General features: G+C 43.5%; 1 protein-coding gene across 8 annotated transcripts in view; it reads left to right on the top strand.

The window, feature by feature from the left end:
• Positions 1–24449, top strand: part of GRIA3 (glutamate ionotropic receptor AMPA type subunit 3) — a 259885-nt gene that overhangs the window by 69032 nt on the left and 166404 nt on the right. For all 8 annotated transcript variants that reach the window (XR_009555986.1, XM_060250297.1, XM_060250296.1 and 5 more), the window contains exon 3: positions 15671–15910. Coding sequence is in view for 7 of the 8 variants with exons in the window: in XM_060250297.1 (XP_060106280.1) it covers positions 15671–15910 (240 nt within the window). In the remaining variant the exon portion in view is untranslated. The remainder of the gene's footprint in view (positions 1–15670; positions 15911–24449) is intronic.

Genomic DNA, 24449 nt, shown 5'->3' with positions numbered 1-24449 from the left:
CATGAATTCTTGCACACACAGCTCTGCCTGCAAGTGGGGTGCAGTAAGCTTGGAGGTCTGAGGAAGACAGACTGCTGTTGGAATCAGATTCTGTTGGAATCTGACCTTGGTTTTGCACCAAGATCCCAGCAATTCATGATTAAATCATCCTCTATATTTTGTTCAAAAAGAAGTATTACTTTCTGCTCATCAGCAAATGAGCCATTAGGATGCATTTCATAAACCGAGTCCAGTCCAGACGCCTATAGCATTTGGATACCCAGTGAAGTAAACGAGCAGTCCCTCTGGATGGAATTAGCCTTCTGCAGTAGGAATTGATCTGTGGATAAGACACACAGCACTGCATCTAAGTTATCTTTTTAATGGAAATAAGCCTCCGGTTGTATATTAGGTCCCCGGTCTAGCAGGTACCTGACATTGCTGATTGATTTGATCTTCTTGTTTCCCTTTATGCCATAAAATTCTTGTTTAACTGTTTGTTTATTATTTAAGGTATTGATCCAGCATATGGTGTATGCTGCAGTTGCGATAAAAAAAATTAATAATGCAGCTGAGAGTGAAATCCCCTGGTGTAGAAACAAAGAGTAGACAACATCTGGTCTGCTGTGAACCATTCTCTGGTTCAAAGATGGTTTGTAAAAATTAGTAGAATTCTAGCGTTTGCTTCTAATGAAAAGATAATTCAGCCTTTGGCGATTGTAGAATCTGAGGGGAAAGATCGTACCATGAATACTAGTGCCTTCAATGTCTGTTGGAGGGAAAATGGAAAGGAGACATTGTAATATAATTGTAATATAATAGGTGGAATGGCAGAATGGGCCTTGGAAACCTGGTTCAGTTTCCTTGGGCCAATCAGCCTCTCTCTGACAAACCTACCTCAGAGGATTTAAAAAAAAAAAGACAAAATGGAGGGAACAAATCATGTACATTACCCCAAGTTCCTCAGAAGAAGAGTGAAATTAGAATATGAGAGGTCTAATAAACAGAAATGAGAATTGTTTTCTACCCTGCTCTCCCTTTAAGGATCTGAGGACTGCATAGACCAAGTTAATCCCATTTTATCCTTACACCCTCCCCATGAAGTAGGTGAAGCTGAATGGGTACTTGAATCTAGGCCTTTCCAGTCAAGAGGGCTCTCTATTGCCCAATATACATCACTTCAGACATACCACTGGCTGGAGGAAGAATGGGCTGGAGTCTTCTAGTTCCCCTTCACACACCACAGCAATGACTTGGAAGCTGCAAGTTGGAAAACACTGGTGGCTGAGTTCTTTTGCTTCCCCACAGCCTGTCTGCCATCACTAGTTTTAGAGTAAATGCATCCCTCTGTTATTGACTTGATACCTGAGATTACATCAGCACCTATGTACTTCTGTAAGTGCTTGGTGTGATCAATAGGGAGCAGGTTCCAAATAGAGCTGCCAATTCTGGAGTGGGAAATCCCTGGAGACTTGGAGAGCAGTGTCTTGGGGATGGCAGGGTTTGGGAACAGGAGGGAGTTCAGTGGAGATCGGATGCCAAAGAGACCATCTTCTAAAGCTTCCGTTTCCTGCAGTAGAGGTCCATCAGTGGATATTAGCCACAGGGTATAGATGAAACTCTCTGTCTGCAGCAGTGATGCTCTGCATTCTTGGTGCTTGGGCAGGGGGGCAACAGTGGGAGAGCTTCTAGTGTCCTGGACCCACTGGTAGACCTCCTGATGGCACCTGGTTGTGTTGGACTGGATGGACCACTGGCCTGATCCAATATGGCTTCTCTTATGTTCTTATGACAGCTATAAACTGAAGATCAATCTTAATTCAAGTAGCACTCAGGGCTTCACTTGGAGGTTGGCAACCCAACATGGCCCCTGTGACCCAGTCGGCTCAATCATCCTTCAACTTCGCTTGCCCGAGCTTTCAGATCCACCGTCAATTTCCAGTTTTGGCTAAAACTCAACTTCCCTGATCTGCGACATATTGACCTAGCTTCCTTCCTTGGTTGAAGACATTAATCTGCTTGCTGCTTTCATTTAAAAAAAAAGCTGGCTGGTTGTCCTCCTTTTAAGACCTTGGGAATTAATGAGACCTGCTTGCTGGCTGACAGGAGAAAGTTGTGCTTGAACAGAATGGGAAATTAGGTCCAGCTGCTGAAAGCGTCCTCTAGTCCTCGGCATAACATGGCCTGGTTAGTGCTGAGCCATGCCGCCTGCCTGGAATTCGGTGGCATGTTAGCCCTTGTAATTAATATCCTGAAGACATTCTTTGTAGCCTGCCTTAAATGCAAGATCCTGGGATAAACGTTCAATTCATGTTGAAACATGCCAGGAAAATATTAATTAATAGCCTGGCAGGTTTCTTCTCTTCTTTTGCCTCTAATCCTCTCTAATCCATAAGCCTTTATTTTATTTTATTTTCTGTAAAATTCCCACTGATTGCGTGATTGGGATGCAAGGGCCATCTCCTCCGTACTGTTGGATGAGGAACATCGTTCTGAAATGCTGAACTCAGCATGTTTTTAAATATAAGAAGCGGCGTGATTTCTGGACAAAGGGAGGCAGAAAGAATATTCTTGTGACTAGTAATGACAGGCTCCCCACATGGCTGTGCTGCTTCTTCTGAGTTATTTTAAAGAGCTCTGGCTGCAGGCTGGCTCATAAGTGCAGGGCATAGCCTTCAACATTCCACAAACGAAAAAAGAGGGACATGCTTGTGAATGGCCATTCTCAGGGATTGTTGCCAGAGCTCTCTTCCCTGTTAGTACACATTCCTGACATGTCTGCTCTGTCTCCTGTGCGGTACTGAGTCAAAACATACCTGCAGTTTATGAAACCATATGCTGTACACTGCACAGTAACTTTACCTGCATATGTGTTATAGAATGATGCATCAATACCCATTCAGAAATGGGATTTCTTGAGATGGTGGGGAGGCTTCTGATTCCTGAGCACAGCTCCAACATTTTACAGTGAACAATTTAACAAGGTATGTGCTAAAGGGGAAAGCAGGGATGAAATAGGGAAAGTAGTTTATTAGGAGCCCTGATCTGGATGGCCAAGACTACCCTGTTCTCATCAAATCCTGGAAACTAAACAGGGTTGACCTTGGTTAGTATTTGGATGGGAGACCACCAGTTTCCCTCTAAGCTGAGTAAGTTCACAGATTTTTAGCCTCCAACTCACACATTTTTGTCTTAGCTCAGGAAGCATAACCCCCAGAGCCCACTAATGTGTGCAGTAACTCACAACTTTAATGCCAGTAGCTCACAACTTTAATGCCAGTAGCTCACAAAGTAGAATTTTTGCTCACAAGACTCTGTAACTTAGAGGGAACATTGGAGACCACCAAGGAATTCTACGATCCCTATGAAAAGGAAGGCAATGGCAAACCACCTTTTTTAGCCTCTTCCCTTGGCTGTGATTTGATGGCACTTTGTACAGGCTCAATTTATTAGGAACCAATAATAAAAGATAAGGACTATTTAGAATTTCATATGTTTGAATGTTTTCTCATTTTTTAAGCCTAGAAAAGCTAGTGTGTCAGGAATAGGTTGCCAGCTCTGAGATGGAAGATTCCTGGAGATTTGGGGGTGGGGGGGACCTAGGGAGGGCAGGATTTCAGGGGAGGGACCTCAGTAGGGTATAATTCCATAGAGTCCATCCTCCAGAGCATCCATTTTCTCCGGGGGGGGGGGGGGTTGCTGATCTTTGTCATCTTGAGAGCTGGTGTGATTCCAGGAGATTTCCAGGCCCTGCCTGGAGGTACGGTTGCCAGCCTCCAGATGCAACCCAGAGGTCACTTGAATTACAACTCATCTCCACAGATCAGTTCCCCTGTAGGAGATCATAGCTTCACAGAACAACTTGAACAGCTGCTATCAGAAGCTGCCTTCCAAAGTTCTCCATGAGTCTATGGTGGGGTAGGGCGGGATATAAATCAAATAAAATGAAAATGAATGAAATGAAATGAAGAAGGAGTCATTTATTAGCCCAAGGCCATTACAGACTCAGTATACATCTAGGGCTAATAAGGTCAGACAACAACCAACATCAACAGAATACAAGGGAGGGGGGAAGAGCATTAATCAAATAGGTAATGACAACTTCCTCCACAGATAGTGCCCCCAAATCTCTAGGCCCTACCCAAACCCTGTCAGAGAGAAGGGGCCTTGATCCCTGACATACTGGTTTTCAGGATAAAATGTATGTTTTAAAATATGGATATTTAGCCTTATGGTTCCTCACTTTAGTCTGGCTTGCAACCAGTTTTCTTTCGATGAGTTTTTAATGCCTTTTTGAAATGTGTAGGCAAGCCTTTAAAGGTGGGTCCATTCAAACATGGAATGGCCCTCTTAATGTGGTACAGCCCAGCTCTGACCTCTCTCATATTATATTCTGTGAGTATGCAAGGGCAGCTCTTTGTGCTTGGCACAATGTCATCAGCCATTTTCAGAATTCTGTGTCACAAGCTATCTTGTTTTGGGAACAGCAAATCACTAGATCGATTTGATGCCTGGAAACAAAGCCATAAGCCATTTTATTGCTCACAATAATCCTGCTGAATGAAGCTGAGCCTCTTGCTGGGGTGTTAGTACTCAGCAAAATGGCTTTCCTGGCGGCTCACCAGACTATGTGGTTGTCCATACATGGATGTCCGGCTGCTGTATACAGGGTTGGATTTCTCTAAAATAGCTCAGGGATATTTTATTTCTATCATGAGAGATGGTGGAGCTCATTTTTCTGGATTCCTCACTCGATCTGATGTTTAGCCTTTCCATAAATACTCAGATTGCACTCTGCACTCATTCAAGGGCATTTTAGAGCCATTCTTTATTCATCCCAGGAGGGAGACTTGCTATTGAAAACAGTTGGTGGGATTTCAGCCATAGCATAAATTCATGATGATGTGACAGACTACCGGGACCATGGAGGAACTGTTACAAAGTAAACACCCAACCTCTTTCCATGTGGAAATTATATAACAACTTATTACTAATTGTGACAATATCTGTATTCTATAACAAGTCAAAATAGTGCAAGAGAGTACAAAATATACAAACTATGAGAGATCATAAAGAAAGTTCTCCATCCACAATACACTCTTACTCCTACCGATTCTTCTGTGACAATGTCCAAATCTATTAATAATTATGAATGAAGTCTGATGAACAAGAGAACCGGTCCAAAAATGGTTTTGAGCCTCAAAGCCCTTCTTCCAGGGACCGTCTTCTCCAATATAACATGCAGTAGGTAAGTAGTGCTAAATTTGCATTTCAGTATGTCTCATTTTAGCTGCATTTCACTCTTGCTTCCACAACAATGTTTCCTTATCATTACGGAACGTTTCTGCAAATTCCATTCGCAGACATGAATGGAATTTGCAGAAACGTTCCGAAATGATAAGTTACAGAATACAGATTTGTTAGAATTATTTGTTACAGAATACAAATATTGTTACAATTAGTAATGTTGTTGTATAATTTCTACATGGCGTGAGGTTGGGTGTTTTCTTTATAGCATAAATTAAACCTTTTGGTGGTGTTTGGCAACAGCTCTCCAAGGCCTCAGATTGTGTCTTTCCCAGCACCCTGAACCCAAGACTTGTAACTCAAGCTGCCAGGGCAGGGATTGAACTGGAAACCATCTGAGTGCAAAGCTTCCAATTTTTTTGTGAGCTATAGTGCCTTGCAGGATTGGCCCTGTCACTAGGCAAACTAGGTGGTTGCCTGGGGCACTGGCCTTCTGGGGGCACCAAATGAGGCACACCCCCCCCCCCCATGTGACTCAGTGATGTTATCAGTGCGGGGGGGGGGGCACCGGAAGTTAGCCTTGCCTAGGGTGCCAGACAGTCTAGGGCCAGCCCTGTTGCCTAGCCTATGAATTATTGGCCAATATTAGAACTAGATAGCCAGCCAAGGAATCACATCTCATATAGAACGTTATTAAACTACCATCATCTGGTTTTTAAAACAGAGCTGTTGGCTTGCTCAGAGGTTCTGTTCAAAGCTATAACTTCCACTTTGATAATACTGTTACAAAGATGGTAGTTTTGTATATATTTCTCCCAGGGGAAAGTGCCAGCTTTGATTAGCCACAGTGACTAGAACACAGATCTTTGTCTGAACTTAGATGGGTATTCCTAAGTCTCCTAAACCAAGGCAGGAGCTGGAATACAGAGAAAGAGAGAGTCAGAAGAGCTTTTTGTTCAAATCTGGCAGGTTGCAGACTAAAGTACCAATTTCATGCATGAGTTTCCCTCAAACTTCTGCATAATTTTCAGCTTTTCAGGCAATCGGCTAGAATAAAGATGGCATAATGGCTCAAATGCTACATAAATTTCAGCTTTGTGAGCAGGGCTCAGGAATAAAAAAAAAAAGTTGATAAGAAAGGTAGCCCAGATTTTTTTAAAAAATGTATTTTAGTTTTTGTTTGAGATACTTCTTATGCTCAGAGAATACATTATACTATATTACTAAAGCTTCCTAAGCAAACTATTGAAACACATGATGTCCCAGGTTTGACCAAGATTTGTCCCCTTTTATTAAATTTTACAGTTACTGACTTCTGAAAGCATCACTGGTTTTATCAGGCCTGCCAGCCCTGCACTGGCAACTGGAGGGGGTTTTAGATGTTCTAACACTATGATGTCACCATGTTTGTGCAATGCTTTAGTATTCTTTCAAAACTCTATGGCTCGTTAAACCCTAGAGCGTTGTGCTGAGGTAATGACCCCACTTTCAGATTCACACAGGAACTGATGCTGTGGCAGAAAGATGCTTATCCCCCCCATTCCCTCACCCACACACACACACTCTGTTGAATGGTGGCAAGCGACTGGGCTGCTGGGTGAGACTCATATCAGTGGTAGAGGGTTCAGCATGTTTGTTTTGAGGACTTGAGGGGCAGTGCTTTCACTGCAGAACTTGTCATCTGAGCACTGCCTCTTTTTAGCAGCTTCTTGACGGTTTTGCAGTATTATGTCTCAGCAACTTACAGTCTGTTTTCAGGCAGTAGTCAGTTGCTGCAGTGCCCTGTAATGGAAACCTGAGGAATGAGGCCCCATGTGTGGCTTATTGTTTGACTATGCCAGTTTTGCCTGGATCATCTAGATTATTTCTTTGTGATGGCTTAATACAGAAGGGTGTCAGCTAACACAGTTATTTTATGCCCCCACACATAAGCAACTGGACATCATTTTGGCTACTATGCTTTTGCATTTCTAAATCTTCTGTCGATTGGTTTGCCTTTTCCACATAGCATGCAGAGTTCTATTTTGGTGTGATGGTTGCTGTAAGTAACTTGGGGCATACGTACACTCGACACCTGTCTTGGTTTTATATCTGTTTCATTCTCATGCCTTCCTCCCAGAGAACCTTGATGACTTTGGGGTTCCTTTTGCTTTTGAGAAAAGTCTGTCCTGTTTTGGAAAGTGGATTATAAAAATGGATTTGTCATGGTAAAGAAAAGCTGAGATAGGGGGAATTGTGTTAGATAACCAGTTAGGACTTAGCCAAATTCAGTTGGTTGGACTGAAAAGTCCATTGCTGTTGTGTACCAAATGAAGAGGGAGAATTCGAGCGATGCGTTGAAAGTAGGGTTGCCAAGTCCAATTCAAGAAATATCTGGGGACTTTGGGGGTGGAGCCAGGAGACTTTAGGGGCGGAGCCAGGAACAAGGGTGTGACAAGCATAACTGAACTCCAAATTTTAAATATAATAAGAATATACATAGTTAGAAAATTAAAACATTAAAACCACTAATTAACTAACTAGCCAACCACTAGTTATGGACATCAGTTTTGCAAACACATCATTAGAATTCAATAGAAAAATAGCCATCCAAACTGAGTGGCCCCTGAAGTTCATGGCATAATTAAAAGTAGCTTTCCCCCCCTTATGCTGTAGACAGCTGACTAGCATTCCTTGTTAAGTTCATTCACGTGAGGACCGGCGGCGGCAGCGGCGGCTTGAGTTCCCTGGCGCCGGTGAAGAGCACGGCCTCTCGGGCCCCCAGAACTAGCTTGAGCTGGGGTCCTCGGAGAAGAGGCGGCAGCAGCGCAGCGGCATTGCCGCTCCGAGATGGGGCGGCGTGCCACGCTGCGCAGCCGCACGTCCTTTCCCTGGGGGATCCTCTACCTGGCCTGCCCTGCCCTGCTTCTAAAACTTGCAGCTGCGGCGGCCTGTCCGCCCCACGCCCTCACCCGGCCCCACCCAAGGCCGCCGGCCACTCCACAGCACACCAAGCAGGCTCTCCTGGGGCGAGCTGCGCGCCCGAAGGACTCTTACTTGCACCATCTCCTCTGCGGGCAGGCGCTCTCCTCCCCCGGCTCCGGGCGGCAGTGGCAGCTTGAGTTCCCCGGGGCCAGTGAAGAGCGCGGCCTCTCAGGCCCCCAGAACTGGCTTGAGCTGGGGTCCTCAGAGAAGAGGCTGCAGCAGTGCAGCGACGTTGCCACTCCGAGATGGGGCGGCTCGCCACGCTGCTTGGCGCCATTTCCCCCCTCTCCCCCCCGCTTCCGTTTTTTGGGGGAGCGGGGGAAGAGGCTGGAAAACCTGGGGTCCCCCGCTAGGGCGGGAGGGTTGGGACCCCTAGTTGAAAGCCCAGAATTCATTTCAGGATTAGTGTGCACATGTAAGCCCTGTTCAGACAACATCAATTTATTTATTTTATTTAATCTATTTCATTTATACTCTGTCTTTCTCCTCAGTAGGGACTCAGAGCAGCTCACATGGTTTTCCTTTCCTCCATTTTTATCTCATAACAACCTTGTAAGGTAGCTTAAACTGAGAGGGTGTGAGTGGCTCAGTGATCTTTCATGGCAGAGTGGAGATTCAAACCTGGGTCTCCCAGATTTTAGTGTAGCATTCTACCCACTGTGCCACAAGGCTGAATGAACGTGCATATAATGTGGGAGCCTATGCATCTGAACAACTATGTGAAGCATGCTCCTGTCCCTTACTTCTCCATAGTTAATTTTAACATGGCAAGAGTCTCATGCTCATCCAATGGCACTTGTGTAAATATGTACCCATTTTTGCATGTTGCATGCAGTTGTGCCATGGGACATATGCTGGATCTTTTCCATGTGTGTTTGCTGTTCCCAGTGATGTCATCTGAACCAGGTTACAGTTTTTTTTTTATCCCCAGCAGGAGCATGGTTGGAATTGGACAGACAGGGCTTTTTTTGTAGCAGGAACTCCTTTGCCTATAAGGTCACGCCCCCATGATGTAGCCAATCCTCCAAGAGCTTACAGGGCCTACTATAAACTCTTGGAGGACTGGCTACATTAGAGGTGTGTGGCCTAATATGCAAAGGAGTTCCTGCTACAAAAAAAGCCCTGGGCATCATCGTCTCTGGGCTTCAACTGCACCTTATGGAATGCGTTGGAGAGCATATATTTTAAGCCCCACTCACTCCTGCAGTGTTAGTTTCAGGGTAGCCAGTTTTAAGTTCTGGGATCTTGCATGGAGGAACACCTCCCCTCCCTCCCAGATGATACCTAGCAAATTCTATCTTCACCCTACTACCTGGATTTACAGCAAAGTGAAGAAACCCTAGGCATATTCTAAACAATGCCCTGACCTCCACAGCACTGTCAGAAAGACAAATCCAGTGCGCTGTGAAATTCTCTGCAGCAGAAAGGCGGAAATAAAAAATGATTAGTGTCCTCTCTCTCTCTTTTTTTTTTTACTTTAAAATAAATATTAAACTTAAGTGAATAAAAGTGGAAAGCATTTCTAAGGAGCAGTAATTATTAAGGAGATGAGCCTGCGGAGGCCAGCATTTCTTTAGAGAATATTATATTGCTGTTTGCTCCATCGTAACTTATCGAAATTGCTTATTTAACAACCCATTTATGCATTTCCCATTCTGTCCACAATGTACTTCAAATGGAGATGGAGCGCATTAAAGCCGGCTTTCTTTTTCTGGATGACACAAAGGAAGGGGAGTGGGACCTGCTCTGCATTTTTAGATGAAAAGAAAGCCTATGAAGCCAATGTGAGTGCTATGGACATACATACACTCCAACATTTCACAGTTGGAAATACAGTAGGTACATGCTTGTAACTGGAGCTCTCAACTCCAGGTTGAAAAATCCCTGGAGATTTGGGGGGTAGAGCATGGGAAACTGAGGGTTTGGGGAAAGGCCTCAGCAGGGTCCAGTGCCCTACAGTCCACCATCCAAAGTGGCTGTTGTTCCAGAGGAACTGATCTCTGTCATGTGGAGATCAGCTGTAATTCAGGGAGACCTGCAGGCCCCAAGGGGTGGCTGGCACTTGGTGACCCTCCCTGTAACATCTGAATTCTTATACATACCAATGCGATGCAATGAAGCTGATGGGTTTAGAAGGGTGTAAGAACTGTACCGCAAGCAAGAAAGACCTGAGTCAGATTGAGGTGACAAAAGAGGAGGTCCTACAACTGATAGACAAATTAAAAAATTATAAGTCACCGGGTCCGGATGGCATACATCCGAGAGTTCTGAAAGAACTCAAAGTTGAACTTGTGGATCTTCTAACAAAAATCTGTAATCTTTCATTGAAATCTGCCTCCGTTCCTGAGGACTGGAAGGTAGCAAATGTCACCCCCATCTTTAAAAAGGGTTCCAGAGGAGATCCGGGAAATTACAGGCCAGTCAGTCTGACTTCAATACCGGGAAAGTTGGTAGAAACCATTATCAAGGACAGAATGAGTAGGCACATTGATGAACACGGGTTATTGAGGAAGACTCAGCATGGGTTCTGCAAGGGAAGATCTTGCCTCACTAACCTGTTACATTTCTTTGAGGGGGTGAACAAACATGTGGACAAAGGAGACCCGATAGATGTTGTTTACCTTGACTTCCAGAAAGCTTTTGATAAAGTTCCTCATCAAAGGCTCCTTAGAAAGCTTGAGAGTCATGGAGTAAAAGGACAGGTCCTCTTGTGGATCAAAAACTGGCTGAGTAATAGGAAGCAGAGAGTGAGTATAAATGGGCAGTCTTCGCAGTGGAGGACGGTAAGCAGTGGGGTGCCGCAGGGCTCGGTACTGGGTCCCATCCTCTTTAACTTGTTCATAAATGATTTAGAGTTGGGAGTGAGCAGTGAAGTGGCCAAATTTGTGGATGACACTAAATTGTTCAGGGTGGTGAGAACCAGAGAGGATTGTGAGGAACTCCAAAGGGATCTGTTGAGGCTGGGTGAGTGGGCGTCAACGTGGCAGATGCGGTTCAATGTGGCCAAGTGCAAAGTAATGCACATTGGGGCCAAGAATCCCAGCTACAAATACAAGTTGATGGGGTGTGAACTGGCAGAGACAGACCAAGAGAGAGATCTTGGGGTCATGGTAGATAATTCACTGAAAATGTCAAGACAGTGTGCGTTTGCAATAAAAAAGGCCAACGCCATGCTGGGAATTATTAGGAAGGGAATTGAAAACAAATCAGCCAGTATCATAATGCCTCTGTATAAATCGATGGTGCGGTCTCATTTGGAGTACTGTGTGCAGTTCTGGTCGCCGCACCTCAAAAAGGATATTATAGCATTGGAGAAAGTTCAGAAAAGGGCAACTAAAATGATTAAAGGGCTGGAACACCTTCCCTATGAAGAAAGGTTGAAACGCTTAGGGCTCTTTAGCTTGGAGAAACGTCGACTGAGGGGTGACATGATAGAAGTTTACAAGATAATGCATGGGATGGAGAAAGTAGAGAAAGAAGTACTTTTCTCCCTTTCTCACAATACAAGAACTCATGGGCATTCGATGAAATTGCTGAGCAGACAGGTTAAAACGGATAAAAGGAAGTACTTTTTCACCCAAAGGGTGATTAACATGTGGAATTCACTGCCACAGGAGGTGGTGGCGTCCACAAGCATAGCCACCTTCAAGAAGGGGTTAGATAAAAATATGGAGCAGAGGTCCATCAGTGGCTATTAGCCACAGTGTGTGTGTGTGTGTATGTATATATATATATATATATATATATATATATATATATATATATATATATATATATATATATATATATTTGGCCGCTGTGTGACACAGAATGTTGGACTGGATGGGCCATTGGCCTGATCTAACATGGCTTCTCTTATGTTCTTATGTTCTTAAGCATCAGTGCCTACCTCCCCTTCCCCCAAGGTTACACCTTGCTGAAAATTCTACTCCACCTACTGTATGCTGTATTGAATAACTCTGCAATAGCCTCTCCTCCACTGATTATGAAAGCCCAGAAAGTTTTCTTTTGGTTAAAGACGTACTTGAAAAACCCATATTACATTATCAGCCATTTTGAATTTATTTTAGCGATAACTGAGGAGTATTTATTGTACGTGTTACAATGGAACAGTCTGCTTCCTTCCTCTGATATTTGTGTGTGTGTTGGTTTAGTCTCACAAAAGGGAAGTGTGTCTCTGTATTTTCTTGCTAATAAAAGGATGGTTCTTTGAACATATCCATTTTCTGCCATGTGAACCTAAGTGCCCTATTCTTGCTTTGCCTGCAAAAGGGATCATCACAGTTGCAATGTGTGAAAGGGCAGGCTATTCCCTGCATTGTGCTTTAGCGTTCATGAGCACACTTCAGGATATGTGTGAACTAGAGTTAAGATGTAGTTCTTGCTCACACTCTGCAGAAACACAAAATGGAAACACGAGCCACTCACACTAGCTGCTTTTTAACAGGACATCCAAAAACCCACAATAGGAACACAGGATTAGAAAAAGATGGTTGCTGGAGTGAAAGTATGACTACTCGGGCCAAAGTCTGTAACATTTATCCTCTTCTTGGAATAGCATCGCAAATGTGATATCTTTAGAACTTGCTGGCTTTCCTAGCAATTTTTTTGCATTCTAATTTTAAAGTTCATTTTCTTGCAGGCAGTTCTTCCAATCATCATCAGAACTGGTTTCCTAAGTAAGCCAGATGCATTCCCTGAAGCAATGGCTCTCTTCTATTTATATGTTATAAAACAAGCGTCTGAAGAAGGCCCCATTCTTTTAACTCTGTATGTCTGTGCCGCAGACACTGCCAAATTCACTTGGGGGATGGGGGTGCTGAAGATATATGGGAGTTGAGATGTGTTAATTTTAAAAGCTCAGTTTAGGTTCCTCTCTACTTGCTAAATCAGGATAAAAATTGGAGGGATGAATGAGAATGACAACACTAAAACTTCCACTTTATTGCTCCATGGCTGACCAAAGTCCCTAACAATGCAACCAGAGGTGCGGTCACATGTACCATTAGTGGCGACACAGCTCCGTCTCGCTGATGGATTAAATATGTTCGTCCACACATCCACATCTGGCAATCGAGCGTCTTCCAGGGTCATTCCGACTTGCTGCAGATCAGTGTCGCATTAATTTGACAGCACAGAAAGTCCGGCCCTTTTTCAAAAAAGCAGCACAAGATCGGCTTTTTCCTGTTTGGACAGCTCACACGCGATACTGCCCCTTGGAATGTTTACCGTCCCTCCCACTTCTTTTTTTTAAAAAAAGCCTCAGCAGACATGCGCATTGCCAGATCATCTGGGAATCTGAGGTAACGCTTCTGCTTCTCCAATCAACACAGGATCGGAGGAGGGGGGAAAAACATTATCCCACTATTCAGAATAGGAAAAAAATCTTTTTTTTCAATGTGGAGGATTTCCACATATCATTGTCACTGCCAATTTCTAGGAAAGTAATTCCTGACAGTTCCTTGGTTTGAATCGGCAACATTAATTCCGGAAACTTCCCCCCTGCCTCTGAAGCAACGTTTGATTTCCCAACTCCAAACAGTTGGGGGCATGTTCAATGGACCCCCCCTCCCAGAAATCACCATCTGATCATGCATGCTCCAAGAAAAGAGCGTGATAGTATTGGATGTCTGAATGCTCAACAACAGAATGAGTAGCATTCTTGGATGCTTGTCTGAACGACCCTGCATCGAATCAATATTCAGCGGTTCAAATCTGAGCACTACACACTTGCTTTTAATGTGACATGTGACCACACCCCAGGGCTTTTTTTAGGGAACTCCACACCCCCTGATGACACCATTGTTTCACACAGGGCTATTTTTGTAAGAAAAGCCCAGCAGGAACTCATTTGCATATTAGCCCACACACCCTGACACCAAACCAGTCAGAACTGTGCTCCTGTGTGTTCCTGCTAAAACAAAAAGCCCTGGATGCAACAATAAGTTACCCCTATCTCCCTCACACCCACACCATCCTTTCAGGAAAATGCCTGTCATGGAAGAGCAATAAACCACTGAGGACTGGAAAGGAAAAATGGTGAGCATATGAAACTGCTTTATTTGGAGCCAGCCATTTTGTTCATTTATCTCTGTATGTTCGTTCATTCGTTCGTTCGTTTGTTCAGTCTCGGTAGTTTCCATTGGGACTGGCAATTGAAGTTTTTCCCAGCCCTGCTCTCTGAGATACTGAGATGTGATCCAGGGACCTTAAATGCAAGCCTATGGCCCTCTCCAAGAATCCATGTGTTGTAACTATCCCCAGAGTAATCATAGTAGATGCTGTCGCTGTTCCCCCTCGTTCTGCTTTGCCTGTAAGCCAGTTTGTTGTGAGGCTTTGCTCCCTCCCCCCAACACTGTAAACTCTATATATTTATCTCCTTCTGGCATGTGTAGTTGTAGCAATGGATTTAATACTCCTGTCAGGCCCCAGGGAGGGGGAAAAAAAACAAATGTAGTATTCTATCTGTTTTTATGTCTTCTTTTTGGCTGCTGATGCTGCACCTAACATTTTCCCCTACTTAAATCTAGTACTTTCTTTGATTCCTTCCATGAGCCCAGTAAATATCTGCTTGCTATCTGAAAGCATCTGCCCTGTTTTGAATATGCAAATGTCTTTTGTTTTGTGCTTGATCATGATGCTTAACGACTCCAGAATAAAACCTGTTAAACAGTTTTGTATATTTGAATGTGGGGAGTGGTAAATGATGAAAAGGGTTTTTTCCCCCTTACTGAATACCTGTTTAAGACATTACCTCTGATGCCATGTCAATGAGCTATTGTGGAGGATCTCTTTTCTTTTTCCTTCTAAAATTGCTTCAACAGGCTTTCAAGAACCTAAATATTATGATTTGTGGAAGTAATGAATGTTCTAGGGATGGTACTTGGGAATGCAATACCGTGCATTTGCAGCAAAGGTTGTAGCCTCTATCTCAGGCAATTATTTCTCCATGGATCTTGCGCAATAAAATATATCATTACTAGGAAATGGTTGGTTTCCAAACACCAATGGAGATTATACCTATAAAATCACTTTTGGATAGCAAGACTCAACTCTGCAGAAATGAATGCACAGGACAGTGTGTTCGTGTATGCCAGAAGCAAGAGTTCATAAATTCCATCTGTCTGTTTTGAAACATGGCAAAAAAAAAAATTGACCAAATCAGCAACTAGCCAAACTGGAGCCTTATATATAAGAAGCATGTCCTGTACCACTGAGCTATGGGCCTCCCCAAAGGAACTATGGATTGTAGCAATATCAGCAAGAATCGGCATACTTGTTATTTCTATTTCCCCCTTCCCTTCTCCTTCTGTTCTGCAGTATGGAGTCATTACAAAGACAATGTCATGGGTCCTTCCATTCTATAGTCCAGTTTCCTTTTGGATTTGACTACAATGCTTTCTTGTTTATCAATGTGTTAAAATCACCCTTCAGCAACTGTTCCTCTTTTTAATTAGCTTTGCTCTTCTTTTTTTTTTAGTCTGTTCACAGTTCTCCAGAGGAGTCTATGCCATCTTTGGATTCTATGATCAGATGTCGATGAACACCCTGACATCATTTTGTGGGGCACTGCACACATCCTTCATCACGCCCAGTTTCCCAACCGATGCTGATGTGCAGTTTGTCATTCAAATGCGGCCAGCTCTGAAAGGAGCCATCTTGAGCCTCCTGATGTATTACAACTGGGAGAAGTTTGTGTACCTCTATGACACAGAAAGAGGTGAGAAGAATCGTTTCCCCTTTCTTCAGACTCCTATGTAGAATTGTTCTGGTTTCATTCTTGAATTAGCGAATGATCGACCTAAGTTTGAGCTCAACAACCAGCAGTTCTAAAACCAAATCTGGCACTTGAGGCAGTTGCTACCTGGCCCTTCTAGTTGTCAACAGCACAGCAATGGAGGAATGCAAATGATTGGGGTCTGTGACAAAGGAGCCTGGAAATTAAGATTGCCAGGTCCAACTCATTAAATATCTGGGGACTTTGGGGGTGGAGCCAGAAGACTTTGGGGGTGGAGCCAAGAGCAAGATTGTGACAAGCATGATTGAACTCTGAAGGGAGTTCTGGCCATAACATTTAAAGGGATTGCACTCCTTTTAAATGCCTTCGTTTCATTGGAAATAATGGATAGGGGCACCTTCTTTTGAGGCTCATAGAATTGGACCCCCTGGTCCAATCTTTTTGAAACTGGGGTGTGTGTTTTGAGGAAACTAACCAGATGCTATGCTGAAAATTTGGTGCCTCTGCATAAAAAGCAGCCCCCAGAGCCCCAGATACTCCCAGATCAATTCTCCATTATATCCTATGGGAACCAGTCTCTATAGGGTATAATGGAGTGCCTAGCAGACATTTCCCTTCCCTCATCTCACTTTCTGCTAACCTTGAAGTGGGGGAGGGCCTACAAAATGGAGATCCCCTACCCTCACCTGGCGATTGGCAATCCTACTGGAAACAGAACATGAGGAGGTAAGAATTTGACCTACAATTCTTTGTTTCCTCCCCAAAATGGCTGTCTGGAAAAACTAGTTTTAAATAAAGCATGCTTGTTGAGTGGCCATCCACCCCCTATTTGTGCAAGGCAGGCTAGGCCTGGACAGCCACACCACCTCCGTCAGAGAAGGGAGCAAAGAGTTCTCTCCACAGTTCTGCATGTAGAGGAGATTTGAAAGAGCATTCTGTCCTGGGACCCTGTACCTGCAGCCTGCAGTGGTAGAGCCCAGGCCCGGATTTACCATCTGAGAACTAGGCCTCAGAATAGACTTGAATCTGCACATCCTGGTCTCTCTCGCCTTCTAAGCAGAGATGAGAACCATTCATCTTATTTGCTTTGGTAACTCAAATCTATTCTTTCAAGTAAATACCCCCTCAAATTGGTTTCCACACATAGCCCAAAATAACTAGGCATCTGCTATCTTGTGCAGAAAAGGTCAGAGTGATCTCTTGGCATAGCAGTAAAGAAGCTACATGTGCAATGTCCATTTTGGATACTCTTCCTAGCTACTCCTACCTGTTGGCTAGGGTTGCCAGGTCCCATCTTCTCCCCAGTGGGACATTTGGGGGGCATTCCAGGAGGGGCCATCCCCAATGTGATGGCATCATGCAGAGTGACATCATCATGTTGAGGATTCAGTGCCATGTGTGCATGCCTCCTGCTTCCCTTTAAATGGTTGGGAGGGAGCAGGTGCACCTGCCATGCAAGGGGCAAATAGGCTGCTTGCAGGGCAGGAGCAGGCGGCCCCTGCTTGAAAAGAGTGGATGCCACACATGCTGCATGCACTTGCCCTGCATGCAAGTTGACTGCAGTTCATTTAAAAAGAGCAGGCACCACATGCACCAGCCCTGCAAGCTGCAAATTTATGGCTCACGGGACAGGTGCACATGTCACCTGCTGTTTCTCAAACAGGGCTGCAGATGACTGTTGGGGTGGGGCTTTCCCCCACTGGTCAGCTGGCTGGCATCTAGGGGGAGGCAAAAAAAAAATCAGGGGATACCCCCACCTAGGGACTAGCATCCCTATGATCTTGTCTCTTGTCAGATAGATTGCAAGAGAAGGAAAGTAGCTCTTCAATTTATAATTTCAGTTCATTGTAAACAAAGCAGGCGTCAAGTGTCACCTTTAAGACCAACCAATTTTTATTTAGAATGTAAGCTTTCGTGTGCTCTTAAGCACACTTCATCAGACAAGGAATCCAGCACAGTGAGCAAAGCGATACATAGCTGAGCAGAGCCATACATAGCTGGTAGGCAGTGGCCCAGAATGCAACATGGTACAGATTTAAGAACCAATGATAGTGAATGACAATGACCACTGCCAACCAGATAATTTTACTTCACTGTCATTGGTTCTTAAATCTGTACCATGTTGCATTCTGGGCCAGTGCCTACCAGCTATGTATGGCTCTGCTCAGCTATGTATGGCTTTGCTCACTGTGCTGGATTCCTCGTCTGATGAAGTGTGCTTAAGAGCACATGAAAGCTTACGTTCTAAATAAAAATTGGTTGGTCTTAAAGGTGCACCATGACTCCTGCTTTGTTCAACTGCTTCAGACCGACACGGCTGCCTGCTTAGATCATTGTAAACAAATGAGATTTTTTTAAAAAAAACAAAATTATATCAGTGTGGGAACAGACTGGGATATGGGATCGCAAACATTTGTGGGATAGAAGGCATGACAATTAAGCAGTATATGGGAAAGGAAGGAAATAATTCTGTTGCTATTATTTTAGCAACTAGTGGTGTTAAAACTAGCAAAGGGTGTGAGGGGAACAAAGAGGGCAAATTGCTCCAGGGCCTGACATGCCTGAAGGCCCCCAGGGTGTTAGTTAACATTGCTGAAGGTTACTGGATAAACAAAGCTGTGCCTGTCTGATTGCTTATATTTGACCTTCAGGACAGTGGTTTGCAGATTCAAATAAGAAGTCTATTTTCCTGTCTAGGGAAATAGCATTCATGGTTATTAATGAATTCAACCATTACATTCTACATATTAAACTACCGAGTGCATGTATGGGATTGGATCCAGAAGAAAATTCATAGAAGGAGCTGGAGGAACAAATACTTTCTTCTTCCTCCAGCAGCTTGGTGTTTGCTTGCTCTAAAAATCGGAGAGTCAGGGGACACCCCACCCCAACAATATGTGTGATAGTATGACATGGTGGAAGCTGGGTCCAGGTTGATTCAGCCTTCCATCCTTCCAAGTTTGGTAAAATGAGTACCCAGCTTGCTGGGGGGAAAGTGTAGATGACTGGCAAAGGCAATGGCAAACCACCCCGTAAAAAAAGTCTGCAGTGAAAACGTTGCGATGCGACGTCAGCCCAGAGTCAGAAATGACTAATGCTAGCACAGGGGACTACCTTTACCTTTTTTTTTAATGGGATGGTGCACCAATGAGGAGGGATGGGGTAAAATCACTTACTGCTTTCTCCTCTGCTAATGAAAGCCACTAGCAAAATAGGGAGGGAATAGGGAGAAGAAGGTGAGTTTACCCAATTTTCCCTTGGTAACCTTGACGAATCAGAGGACATCACACAATCAGCCCTGGTTATTTAATCAACTTGTTCTGAGCCTGTTTAAGGGATGCTCAAAATTAGTTGCTCTGTGGCAAATGCAGGCTGGATGGTTTAAACTGTCCAGTGGTTTTAAAGAAAATAAAATTGGCTTAGAGCTTTTCTATTTTTAGTTGAGGAAGATAACTTAGTCTGTGATTTTATTTTTTTATTTTTTTGCCTTTGCTGAATCTTTGAATTCATATTCAGCCTCTGGAAACATTTTCGCCTGACTTTGCTTTCTGGTAGACTGTAATATCCTGTGATGACCTGAATATAAGAAACCCAGTTCCAATCAGAGCTTCTATTCTGCCACATTACATTGTCTACCAGTGAGCACATATTTTCCCAGCTGGAAAACTAAATAGAAGTGCATTAATTACATTTTGAATTCTTTGAACTGAAAAAAAGTCAACAAAGATTGAAGGGCCAATTTGGAATATGTGTGCAAAGCTGCATCCCAAAGCCCTGACTAGGAATGTGTGGTCCCATCTGTATTTTGATGCAAATCCAGAGGTTCATTCTTCTCCACACCTTGTAGTGTAGTATACAGAAAGGGCTGGGCTGGATGTTTTGTGACCAAATGAGTATTGCAACATGGATATGTTGGCAGTGTTGGAACCTGGTCTTTGATAATGACCTCTAGCCAGGATCATGTGTCCAAGAAGTCTCATAGCTTCAGAAGCTGCTAGATGTTGTCTGAGAGTTCGCTCCCTAAATAGTTTTCTAAGGAAATATGGGTTACTAGATTCTGAATGCAACTGGTAAACTCAACACTTTCTGGTAGCAAGTCTAAAGTGACCATGCTGTGGCTCTTTGAAGACCCCATTCGAGGAAACTAAGAGTACAGCAGTGACTGATGTACAGCATGGTAATTCATATTGCTGAAACAGATCACTGCTCCCTTATGTTTTCTGCAACTTTGTTTAAGCAAAGCAGCACTAATAAGCAAAATGTAGAATTTGCTGCCAGAGGATGTGATGATGGTCACAAGCACAGACAACTTCTAAAGGGGATTGCATAGGTCCATGGAGAATAGATCTATCACTGGCTGCTGGCCATGCTGACTAAAGAGAACCTCCACATTCAGAGGCATTAAATGTCTGGGTATCAGTACCAGGAGGCAATGTCAAGGGGAGGCTTCACTTCCCTTATTGGCCCTCCGGAGTAACTGGCTGGCCACTGTGTGAGACAAGATGCTAGACTAGATGGACCATTGGTCTGATCCAGCTTGTGGACAAGAAGAATCCATTGCACTTTTTATCAATGTCTGTCTTCCTTGGGAGCTCTCCAGGGTCCTGCAGGACCAGATGCTGCTGTCCACTTTAGTTCCCATTGCTGGATGATTCTTGCTGAAGAACAGTTGTATTTAACAATATTCTATAGGGCTGAAGCTGAATTGAAGAAGACGTTCATGATTGTCTCCAGCCCAATCAAGCAATGGCATCTAAACATGAAAACAGTTATTTTAGGATTTCCCTTAAAGGATCAGAGCATTAATGTGCTTCTAATGCCATGTAAAGGTTCACACTGTTTCTTGTTTTGACTTTACTCTCAAACTATCCATTCTATGAAGTGGGTTTCATTCACAATGACTAATCGTTTCATCATTTCAGGGCAGGGAGGAGTGAATTAAAGTTCAAAGGCCTCATTTTTGCTTGAAAGTTCAGAGCAAAGCTAAATTTGCAGAATAAGTGACTTGCCTTTTGAGAAATAGACCCCAAATTCCATCATCTCAGAAGCTGTAATTGTATTTGACAGCACCTGAAACAGTTGGCAATTTCAGCGCCCTGCCTAATCTTTTGTGATGGGTCTTCAAATAAGGGAGCATCTCAGGAGTCCTCACTGTGTTTGCACCATATAGTAAAATAAAAGACTATCTGTATGAGTATCAAGATCCCATTGAAAATGGAAAGGAGAAAAAAGATCTTGGAACTGTCATTGTTTTTAATAACTTGTGCCATAGATCCTTGTTGCTTTAGGGCATAAGCTCTGTGGGGAGAGTGTTTGAAGCAATTTTTCTGTCTGTTCTTGAAATACATTATCATTTAAATATCTCTGCTCCCTCTTTCTCACTAAAATTAGTTTAGCCTTGCTTGGTTGTAGTCAGAATTGGACAACTGGTGAGGCATTGCTAGATGTTGAGCTACTGCTTGCAGCCCTGTTCATTGGGAAATTGTTCTTCCATTTTCTTTTTTTTATGCAATAGTTGATTGAAGTCAATAGTGGCAGCAATATTAAATTCCACGTTTATCCTGCAAATGAAAGACTTTTAGTTTGTATTTTAGCCTGTAATCCTTCTGGGAGCGATTGTTTAGTTCTGTAAAGCACAATATGCATTCATTAAATTAGAGACAGTGTTGCATAGTGGTTGGAGTTCTGGACTGAAATCTGAGAGACCCAGGTTCATATTCCTGCTTAGTGTGAAAATGACTGGGTGACCTTGGATTAGTCACTCTTTCTCAGTGTGACCTATCTTCTGTGAGGATCAAATGGAGAAAAGGACCAAATTTTGTGTGCCACCTTGAGTCTATAGGGGAAGAGAGAGATGAAAGGTACAAAATAAATAAGCAGCTAAACTAATCTGTGTAAAAGCCTAAAACTACATCACTTTCAGAATTACCAAGCAATCAAACTCAGATAGAAGCACATTGGTTTTTGTAATGACACAGCCCCCAAATATAGAAAACAGAATTAACCCCAAACTAATTGTGCCCAAGGTATGGAGGGAAAGTGGCATGGTATGGCCTCATTTCATCAGGGTCAGCCCTGGTTAGTCCTTGGATGAAAGACCTCCAGGAAAAAATTCAGAGGAAAGCAATGGCAAACCCCCTCTGCTTCTCACTTGCCTTGAAAAGGGAGAAGGAGGAAGGAGAGAGAGGCAGAGAAATATTGGGTGGGAGGCAGGGCTTTTTTTGGTAGAAAAAGCCTAACAGGAACTCATTTGCATATTATCCCCACCCACCCCCGCCAAACCTGCCAGAACTGTGTTCCTGCTAAAAACAACCCCTGGTGGGAGGAGAGACAGAACAGAAGAGAAGGGCTGTGGAAAGGAAAAAGCAAGCGCCATAGGGTTGTTGATAGGAGGAGTAAGTAAAAGAGAAAGTAGGAATAAAGTGGAAAAGATTAGACAATTCACTGGAACAGTTCCAAGCAGCAGGACCAGATCTACCGGTACATGTTTTTTGAGCGGGGGGGGAGGGATTAAAAAATGACTCCTCCTTATGGGCCATTCTATCTTATGATCCCATAGAATACAATGGATTCCATACACCCCCTGACATCACCATTGTTTCACACAGGGCTATTTTTCAGGAAAAGTCCAGCCGGAACTCATTTGCATATTAGGCCACACCCCCTTATGCTAAGCAAGCCAGAACTGTGTTCCTGTGTGTACCTGCTCAAAAAAAAACCCTGATTATAATGATCCATTGATCACTTTGGGCAGGGCAAGTCACATCACAATGGGCACTATGAGCAACCACAAGCAGGGAAACATGGATTTGACGTCCGCCACCTCATCCACAAGCTGTATATGTGTAAGCAGTGAAGGCCAAGATGGATTTGACATCTGCCACCTCATCCACAAGCAGTGTGAAACATGCAAGCAGGGGAGGCCAACATGGATTTGATGTCTACCACCTCAGTCAAAGGCCTGGCGGAACAGCTCCGTTTTATGGCCCCTGCAGAACTGTAATAAGTCCTGCAGGGCCCTGATTTCAAGAGGGAGCTTGTTCCATCAGGCCAAGGTCAAGGCAGAAAAAGACTGGCCTTTATCAAGACTAGCTGGATGTCTTTCAGGCTGTGAACTACCAGAAGATTATGGTTGGCTGATTATAGAGCTCTTTGGGACATATTTGGGGAGAGATAACCCCATAGGTATGTTGGTCCCTTGGCCATGTAGGGCTTTGATGGTCATTACCAGAACCTTGAACCAGATCCAGTACTCAGTTGGCAATATGTTATGGGTTCGGTGCTGGATAGTAAGTTCTTACATCTGACACACTAAATAGGGAAATAGGTTATGAACTAATGTTAGAGAAGCAATGTTGATCAGAGCTTCCCATGCACTGATAAAAAAAAACAAACTGAATCCTAGAGAGTATCCAGAGGAAACTCTTGATACAAATAATATTGGAGATAATCCCACTGTGAATGCTGGAAACAGAGTATTTATAAGCAGGCTCTCATTTGGATGCATGCCATTTAAATATTAATCAACTCATAAATATACATGTTTTGGGTACTTGCACAAAATAAAAGGCAGTGTATTTAATTTTCATAGTGTACATGTGTAAATAATTTAAGTAAATGATACTTGTTCTTTGAGAATTTTGGGATGTATATTGGGACAACAAATACTTGCGCATCCAGATGACATGTTAAACTCTAATGTATATATTGTTGTCCTCTCCCCCTCTTAAGATTATTTGGTATGGCCCTGTAGTAAAAGCTTAACCCCTTTGCCCCTCCTTGAATTTTTTACCAAGAGCTTGAAAAGCCTGCTGCGTAGGGTTGTAAATCTTACTCCAAGAGCTCTTTTTTTGGGGGGGGGGAGTAGGTAAATATGTTTGTTGCAATGAACAGTTTCTATTGGGCTAGCCAAAACCCATCTCTAAGAATGTAGTCCTAAGCAGGTCTATTCAAAATCCTGCTTAGGTCTATTCAAGGGGTCTTACTTCCTGGAAAGTGTTCTTACGACTGCCCTGTAAAAATACCCTAATGCAGTCTTTTGTTGGGGCTCTCTAAGGGAAGCCCAGGCAGTTGCTAGGGAAAGAACAGTTACCTTCCCTGACCAACAGTTTCCTCTGTGATGAAGCCAGGAACCAGAAAGTTGAAGCCACCCCAGCTTTCTCTGTCAGTATGTTACACGAGATCCTCTGCAGGGTCTGGACTTCATTTTTCTATTTCATAGCCATTTTTCTATTTCATGTGGTCTCCATTTTTCTATTTCATAGCCACTTTCCTGTCTTCTAGATTAAAACATGCAAAATTCTCTGACTGGATCAGATCTGAGCTTCAATTAGACTAGTATTGTGGTTGATGATAGCATGATTGATGATATAGGAGGACACTGAAAACTTCAGGGGGGCCAAGAGTAATTCCCCCCCCCCCAAAAAAAGTTCATGTGACCAATGGGACTTCATTGCTAAAAGTAGGCCATCTGCTCAATTGAAGCGGACCTAGGTACAGTGCCTCATCCAGTTTCTGGCCA

This window comes from Heteronotia binoei, chromosome 11 (genome assembly GCF_032191835.1).
Source record: "Heteronotia binoei isolate CCM8104 ecotype False Entrance Well chromosome 11, APGP_CSIRO_Hbin_v1, whole genome shotgun sequence".
NCBI classification, from domain to species: Eukaryota; Metazoa; Chordata; class Lepidosauria; order Squamata; family Gekkonidae; genus Heteronotia; species Heteronotia binoei.
This window is presented reverse-complemented; position numbering and strand designations above follow the sequence as displayed.